The sequence below is a fragment of the Rhincodon typus genome, chromosome 20, assembly GCF_021869965.1.
Source record: "Rhincodon typus isolate 14 chromosome 20, sRhiTyp1.1, whole genome shotgun sequence".
Taxonomy (NCBI): domain Eukaryota; kingdom Metazoa; phylum Chordata; class Chondrichthyes; order Orectolobiformes; family Rhincodontidae; genus Rhincodon; species Rhincodon typus.
This window is the reverse complement of record NC_063351.1, coordinates 1,398,213-1,407,160: the sequence shown is the minus strand read 5'-3', so window position 1 is coordinate 1,407,160 and position 8,948 is coordinate 1,398,213. Positions and strand designations below refer to the sequence as shown.

The window sequence follows — 8,948 nt, the reverse complement described above, 5'->3', positions numbered from 1 at the left end:
CCCATCTAGTTCACTAACGACCTTTAAGGAAGGAAACTGCCTTCCTTACCTGGTCTGGCCTACACGTGACTCCAGACAAACAGCAATGTGGTCACTCTTAACTGCCCTCTAGGCAATTAGGGATGGGCAATAAATGCTGGCCTAGCCAGCGACGCCCTCATCCTGTGAATGAATAAAAAAACTCTGCACCTTGTCTGAGTCGTCCCTGCCCTTGAGGTTGTTTTCACCCTGCCTGGGGAGTCTGGAAGATGGGAACACAGTCTCAGGAAAAGGCATCCATCATTTAGGACTGGGATGGGAAGAACTTTCTTCACTGAGGATTTTGAATCTTTGGAAATTTCCACCCTAGATAGTTGTGAATGCTGCAATGTTGAGTCTATTTAAGGCTGAGATTGACAAATTTTTTGGTCTCTCAGGGAATCAGAGGAGTGGCTCGGAATATGTAGTTGAGGGATGAATATATTGAATGGAGGACCAGGATCAAGGACAGTTTAGTCTACTCCAGCCCCAATTGCTTATATTTTTATATTAGTTAAGAGGAAGCTTTATTCAATGTCAAATGAAGGTCGTACATGCCCTGTGATTGTTTACTGGGGACAAAGTCAAGGGAGCTTTACTCTGTATCTAACCTTACACTGTATCTGTCCTGGGAGTGTTAAATGGGGACAGTTTAGAGGGAGTTTTTCTGTCTATATGTAACCCCATATTGTACCTGTCCTAGGAGTGCTTGATGGGCAATTGTTATGACTGTTTCCTGAGCAAAGGTCCCAAATTTATTACAATTCCAGGTGGGAGACCTCCAAATTAAACCACTCTCTTGGTTTGTTGCTGCAAGGTCAATTTAAAATGGATGCCTTCCCTTGTGTTTATTTTTTCCCAATTAAAACGTCCTAATAGTTTAAAAGGAGCTAATTTTACCAGACTTTCTTGAGTCAAAGAATGAGGTTATTAGCTACTCAATGTGAGAAATGATAATAAAACATGACATACATACACACAGATTAGAAATGTGAATTGAGTCAAGAGATAAGTTAAAAGGATATATACATCAATCCTGGGTTCCGGGAAGAGTGGATGGCAGAACGTTGTGGCTATTAAGTTGGTTGATAGAACACAGATAGCGGTAAATGCTGCTGTTTGTCGTGAAGTAGTTGATTTTGAGACTCTTGACTCTACAGATTAGTTGACAGGTCTTTTTCCTGTTTCATTTTTGATGGTGACTTCACTGGCTGGCCTGCTTTTAACAATCAGAGAGAGAATTTTTCTTTACCTTTACAGCGCAAGGGTGTCTAGTAGCTGTCCTCAAAAGAATACCTTTGCAGGTCCATAAGTAATTCAGGATTATGATCTACTGTCATAACACAGGGTCCAATGAGATATATTCTCTATCCAAACTCCTGATGTACCTGTCCTGGGACTATTTGATGGGAACAGTGTAGAAGCAGCTTAAGGATTCCAGTTTAAAAGATTAGGGGAAAGCTTTACTTTTTATTTAATCCTATGCTCTACCTGTTCTGGAGGGCATTGGATGGGGACAGTGTCAAGGAAGCTTTATTTTTAGAGACAGTAGGAACTGTAGATGCTGGAAAATCTGAGATAACGAGGTGTAGAGCTGGATGAACACAGCAGGCCAAGCAGCATCATAGGAGCAGAAGGTCTGAAGGCCCGAAATGTCAGCCTTCCTGCTCCTATGATGCTGCTTGGCCTGCTGTGTTCATCCAGCCCTACACCTTGTTATCTCAGCTTTATTTTTAGTTTACTTTCAGTTTAAAAGAGTAGAGAGCGCTTTACTCTGTATCTAACCCTGTGCTGCCCCTGTCCAGGGACTGTTTGATGGGGACAGTGTCGAGGGCACTTTACTCAGTATTAAATTCTAACACTAGTGTCAGGTCTTCAAAAATTATGAAAATTCACCGAATCAACATCTCAAATAATGAAACTCACATAACTGAATGAGAATGTATAAATTTAATAGTAAATCAGATGATGAACAGTTTAGTCCCATCTCAGTTTAGTCCCAAGTCAGAGTTGAGTTGGACCAGTTAATTTTTCAGGATTTCTCCTCAGCTTCTTCTATGGGTTCTTCTGCATGTTTGGATTCTTCCTCAGTTGGCAATGTATCCTCATTTTGAACCTAGAAGAAATCATATCACCAAGTAATTGCCCTGTGAAATATCAGCAAACTGTACATCATTGTTATTATTTCTGACCCAGCTGTCTGCCAGTTATTTTCTTCTGATCGCGTTGAACAATATGGCGATTGCTGGAATTTCTCCAGTCCACATTGGAAGGTAGAAGTTAGGGAGGGACATAGCAACTGAATGAATTTATGACCATTCAAAAGGAGTAGGTTAGAGGAGTAGGAGAGAGGATTAATTGATCAATTACGAGAAGATCAGTGAGGAGGATCAATCAATTTGGAGATGATTGCTCAGTCAGTGAGGAGAGGATCAATTGTTCAGTCAGAAGATTAGTAGGTGAGATGATGATCAAGCTAGCAATGAAAAGATGATCAATTTAACAGCGAGGAGAGGATCAGGTATCAGTGAAGAGAGGAGAGGAGCAATCGATTCATGGGGAGAGGATTGGGCAGTGGGAGAAAATCAGGTACCAAATCAATGATGAGAGAATCGATCAGTGAGGAGAGCATCAATTGATCAGCAAGAGTTGATTGATTGGTAAAGAGAGGATCAATTGATCAGTGATGAAAGGATCGATGAACAGTGAAGACAGGATTGATTGAACAGTGATGAGTGGATCGGGTGATCAGTAAAGAGGATTGATTAGTGAGTAGAGGATCAAGTGATCAGTAACAAGAGGGTTGATCAATTAATCAGTAACGAGAGTGTTCATCAATCAGTGGAGATGATCAGTGAAGAGGTGATCGACCAGGGTGGCACTGTGGCTCAGTAGTTAGCATGCTGCTTCACAGTGTCAGGGACCCTGGTTCAATTCCAGCCTCAGGCAACTGTCTGTGTGGAGTTTACACATTGTCCCCACGTCTACCAGTGCTCCAGTTTCCTTCCACAGTTCAATGATGTGCAAGTTAGGTGGATTGGCCATGCTAAATTGCCCGTAGTGTTCAGGGATATGTAGGTTAGGTGTGTTAGCCATGGGGAATGCACAGTTACGTGGATAGGATAGGGGATAGGTCTGGGTGGAATGCTCTTCGGAGGGTTGGTTGTCGGTAAAAATGGCCTGTTCCCATGCTGTGGAGATTCTATAAAATCCAATTATAAAAAAGATCAGCCAGTGGAGACAGGATTGATTAATTAGTGAGAAGACGAATGATCAATAATTAAGGAGAGGATTGATCCTCTCCTCAATGATTGATCAGTAAAGACAGAATCAATCGGTGAGGAGTGGACCAACTAGTGAGGAGGGGATCGATTGGTGGCAAGAGGATTGATCGATCAATCAATAAGGAGAGAATCAGTTAATCAGAGAAGAGAAGGTCAATCAGAGGAGAGGATGGACCAATCAGTGAAGAGATAATCAATGAGGGGCGGATCGACTAGTAAGGAAACAAATGACAAATCATTAAGGAGAAGATCAAACATAAGGAATGCATTGATTGCGCTGCAAGGAGAGGATCGATTGATCAGTGAAGAGAAGATTGAACAGTGAGAACAGTGATCAATTCATGAAGGGCGATCAGTGAGGAGAGGATCACTCAATCATTAAAGTGTGGATTTATCAGTAAAGAGAGGATCGATTACTGAGCAAAGATAAAATCAATCAATCTGTAAAGAGAGGATCGATCGGTGCACAGAGAGTCAATAGTGATGAAAATATCAGTCACTGAGGAGGGGATCAATCAATTGATCAGGAGAGGATGAAGTTATGAATTTTGTCTGTAGATTTTTTGGGACTTTGTGAAACTAAGATACATCCTATCTTGATGTAGGATGTAGCACAGTGCTGCTCCTGTAGGTTCATCAATGCCAGACGGTAAACGATTTGGCATAATCTATTTTGTAGGAGCTGATTGATTGTAAGAGCCGATGTGCCCTGGTGATTCAGATCAATTGAATGTCACAGGGCAAATGTTAATATTCTCTTTGAATCATTTAGATTATTGCCTGGGACTTGGTATGGTGTAAATATTACTTGCCACTTAACAGCCCAATATTGGAAATAAAATTTGACCATGGAAGGAGATATTACCAAAGTAAGGATGTAAATGTTTTGGAAGCAGTTCAGAGATTTACCAGCCTAGTACCTGGAATGGACAGATTGTCTTATGACAAAAGGTTGGACACACTGGGTTTGTAACCACTGAAGTTTAGATAAGAAATGACTTGATTGACACTTGCAAAATCCTGAGTCGTCTTGACAGGGTAGATGCAGATAGCTTGTTTCCTCTTGTGGGAGGATCTAGAACTGGTGGTCGCCCTTTTAAGATAGAAATGAGGAGATTTATTTTTCTTTCAGAAGGCAGTGAGTCTTTGGAATTCTCTTCCTCGAAAGATGGTGGAAGCAGAGTTCCTGAATATTTTTAAGGCAGTAGTGGATAAATTCTTAAGCAAGGAGTTGAAAGATTATCAGGGGTAGGCAGGATTGTAGAGTTATCAGATCCGTCACAATCTTATTGAGCAACAGAGCAGGCTTGAAAGACTGAGTGGCTTATTCCTGTTCCTAATATGTATGTCCATGTGTTCACAGGTGACCAAAGATTGTGCGTGGTGGTTTTAATGAGGTCTAGATAGTTTTAGAGAAGTAGAAGCAAGCCATCTTGGTCATGGTGAGAAGCTCATCTCCACGCTTGACAGGAAACCAAGATTGTGAATAATCTGGTTCAGTCTCAGACAGTTGCTAGGAAGAGGGATGGAGTCATTGGTTATGTAAAAGAGTTTGTAGTTGGGACTGAAGAAGTTTTTAATCTTCTTAATGTTTAGTTGCTTATCTCGTATTGGACGTTGGACCAGCATCATGACCAATTAGAGATACAGCAGTGGTCAAGAGAGATTATGAAAGAAAGATCCTTGGGAGTCACCAGAGGCAACGATGCAGAAGCAGGAAGCGGGGCTATTACAAAGTGATTCACTGACTACAATTAGTTAGATAACAATGGAACCAGGTGAGAACAATCCCACCCAGCTGAGACAATGCTCTTGAATAATCATTTGTATTTTCAAGCTATGGCTGGCACAGTCCTCAACCATTCAACACACTAGAGTTGCTACCCACTGCTCCCTAACATTTCCAGTCTCCGTTCACTTACCCCATGTTTCCAGAACCAGGAAACAATCCTACCATTAATTGCTTTTCTTTTACCCTTCAGGACTTTACAAGTCTCCTTGTCTACAGGTAAGCTCAAATACCTTCTTGACCTTTTCCTGGCATTTTTGGTCTTAAAAGGGTAAAGGTAGGTTAACACGTGATCAGAAAGGGAAGTTGAGTGAGGTTAAATTAAGTTCAGAATATGAAGCTGAATAGGTTACTCACCTCCACTGCAACATTTAATTCATCTTTCTCTTCCACAGTTTCAAGTTCAGGTTCCCCAAACCATTCAGGTGGCACTAATGAAGATGCACTTGCCATAATAGCATGCTCAGAAGTCTAATAAAACAAGACAGTTCCTGATCAGGGAGAACCGAGAGAAAGAGAGAGAGAGGAATCATGTAGCGAGGGATGACAGAGAGAGATGTACCACAGAGAATGAACACTTGAGAAAGACCCTGAGTGGGACAAGGGAGAAAAAAAATGGAAAGGCAGAGGCCATGATGAGATAACAATGAAAAAGAAGGAAAAAGGAGACAAGAGTGAACAAGGATAAAGTGAACAAGACAAACCAGAGTGAAACAAAAAAGAAAGGTGTGAGAAAAAGAGAACAAGGGAGGAGACAGAACAGAACGTTGAAAAGGAAAGAAAGTAAGGAGAAATGATAGAGTCAGAGGAAGATGTATATGAAGATATATGAGATATATGAAGGAAATGCAAAAGAGAGTGAGAGTGATAGTCAAATAAAGAGAGAAATAAACCTGAGAAAAAGGGAATGAATAAAGAAATGAGAAAAGATGAGATATTAAAAAAAGGCAAAGGAGAAAGTCAAAGTAAAGCAGATAGAGAAACAGAAAATGCATATTTGAATGCTATAAGAGATGGGAGGAACACAAAGAGGAGAGATAAATAACCAAGACAGTGAAAAGAACGACAGATAAAAGATTGGCTAGAGATCAAAGAATCACAATGACAGAATATCACACCATTTGATGTATGGTGTCTGTGCCAGCACTGTGCAAGAAAAACTGAGTTAGACCTGAAGTCTTGCATTTTCCCAGAAGCATTGCCATTCTTCTTTTCAGATAAAGATCCAATTCCCAATTGTCGATCTCCGTTGAATCTGCCTCTACCACACTCGGGTATTACTTTCCAGATCCTAATCACTCTCTGCATAAGAACATGTGATAGAGTGTATGGGTGTGAGAAAGAGAGAGTCACACACACGAGTTTGTTAGTTTGGCTGATGCCTCTGGTGTTAACAGTGCATTTGTCGTGGGCAGTGTGCTTACTGTGGCCAGTTCAGTTAGTGCTTTTGGTGCATTCAGCACAGTTATCACAATTGGTGCTTTTAGGTTGGTCATTATAGTCATTGTGTTTGGGGCATTTCAAACTGTCAGTCCCTTTTCTGTAGCCAGTGTGGTCAATGCTGTCAGATTGTTTGCATAGTTGGCGCATTTAGCACAGTCGGTGTGTTTGATGTGGTCAGAATTGTTTGCATGATCGGCGTGGTCAGTGTGCTACCTGTCACATGTTGAAATGGAAGCCAGTAATTGAGCAGATTTGTGTTTAGATTCCTTGCTGTGATTTGTTGAGTTCAGAATGAAAAATGTCAGGGGAAAATGTGAAAGAGCATAGGTGACAGGAAAAATGGAAAGGGAGGTGAAAAATCAAAATGGGTCGCAAACAAATATGGCGGCAAAAGAGATAGTTCAGAAAAAGAATGTGAAAGAGGCAGCAAATTTTTAGGAAAAGAGGGAATTAAAATGGCAGTAAACAATCAGAAAAAGAATGGAGTCGGAGTGAAAGGAGGGAAAAAGGACAAAATGAGAGAGGAGATTGAATATAGGAAGATAGGGTTAAAGAGAGGGCATGAGAGAGAAAGATGGGAAGTCTAGTGAAAGCGTGGCAAAGTTGGATTCTGAAGGAGGGCTGGAACAGGAGAATCACAGAGATAGAGAGAGAAAATGTGGTAATGATAGAAGCATGGAGAGAGAGAGAGAGGGAAGACATCCTGAGAGACAGCAAAGAGTCAGACAGTGACCTAGGTCATAGGAGAATAGGAAGAAAGAGACAGGAACTAGTGAGAAAAGAGATTGAGAGAGAAGGTTAAAAAGAGAGAAACTGAAGATAGACAGGAGAAAGTATGAGTCAATAAAGCAAAAGGTCAGTGCGGTTTGCTGAGATTCCCATTTCTAGCCAGCAGATCATCCCAACCAGAAGACCCCTGTTATGATCAACCCCAGTTGTATCTATACCATTTTCGTTGCTCACAACAATGTGGGTCCAGAGTTAAATTTGGCCTAGTCTCGGTAAGGATGGCAGGTTCTCCTTCCTAAACAATAGAAGTGAACCAATGGGCCTTTTTACAATAATCAATATGGTCACCAGTACAGATCCCAGCTATTTAAAGCAAAGTTCAAATTCTCAAATTGTCTTGTCATGATTGTCCCCTTGTATCGAGAAATGAGGGCACATTGCGTTTCACTGAGGCTGGAGTCAAATGTAACAAGAATTGCTGGGGGTTGATTACATGGTCATGTGACTCTTGTCATCCCACACACTCTCAGTGAACAAACACAGGCAGTGAGTAAAGTGCTGACATAGCATTGACCTGCTTGTCCAGTTCCTGCAAGACCCTTTCTTGCTTTTCCTTCAGTGTATCAAGAGCAGCCAGAATCTGAAGCTGCTGCTTCTCAAGCTCAAGATTCGCTACGTCGAGTTTCTGTAAAGAGGAAAGGAAACAGTTTCAGTTCATTACTCCTCACTCCATTGTCCTACATCCCTTGTCCTGGCAATACCAGCTAATGGGAACAGATTTTCCTGGTTTACCTTATCCAAACCTGTCATAATCTTTTTTCCCTCTATTAAATTGCCGTGCAATCTCCTTTGCTCCAAGGAGAATAACCTCAGCTTTTCCATCCTAACCTCGGGGCTAAATTCTCTCAGTCCCTGAACCATAATGCCCCTGCAAAGTGATCACAAACTATTGAAAAAAATTCCTATTAATAGGAGGGGTAGGTTTAAAAAGGACAAGAAATATGACAAACAGCAGGAATATCACCTATAGCTGAAGCCAATACGATGGTGACATCTTAGTGGCCATGAACAAACTAGAAGTTAATAAAAGATGCGAAACAGCAAGAACTACATGGATGAGTAGAACTTGGGATGTGCATGGAGGTGCCTGATAGGAACATCTAGCCTTTTCATATAAGTGCATATGCACTGAAAAGGTGTCTCCTGATGGGACTTATAATGCTAAAGCAAGGCTAGTGGCACAAGATTTTGAAGTAAAACTGGGGTATCACGGTAAAATGGGGTATCACTGATGGCAGGAAAAGCAATTCTGTAAATTTTCATTTAGCTTTGTTAGCAACAAATGCTTGGCTGTTTAGATCAATTGATATTAAAACTGCGTTTCTGCAAGATCAACTTACGACAGAGGCAAATCTTTGTCCCTCAAAAGAGGCACCAAATGCAGTGGGGACAGTCTGGACGCTAAATAAATGTGTATATGACTTAAAGGATGCTTCTAGCGTTTGGTATTTCTCAGCAAGGTCTGCAATTTTAAAGTTGAGTTATTTTCAGTTGATAGGAAACACTGCCATGTTTTTTCTGGTATCATAAAGAGCAGCTTTCAAGCATCTTTATGATGCATGTAAAGACTTTTCGTGTGGTGGGAGCAGTGAATTTGAAAACCTTGTCATAAATGGACTTAAACC

The 8,948-nt window shown here is 41.1% G+C and overlaps 1 protein-coding gene across 1 annotated transcript; it reads right to left on the bottom strand.

The window, feature by feature from the left end:
• Positions 1-1,949: 1,949 nt before the first annotated feature.
• On the bottom strand, positions 1,950-7,954 carry dydc2 (DPY30 domain containing 2; the record flags this gene model as incomplete). Its single annotated transcript, XM_048609148.1, has 3 exons — positions 1,950-2,134; positions 5,449-5,562; positions 7,838-7,954. Coding segments are annotated over 3 exons (315 nt in total), but the record flags the coding sequence as incomplete, so codon positions are not given.
• Between the last annotated feature and the right edge of the window lie 994 nt (positions 7,955-8,948).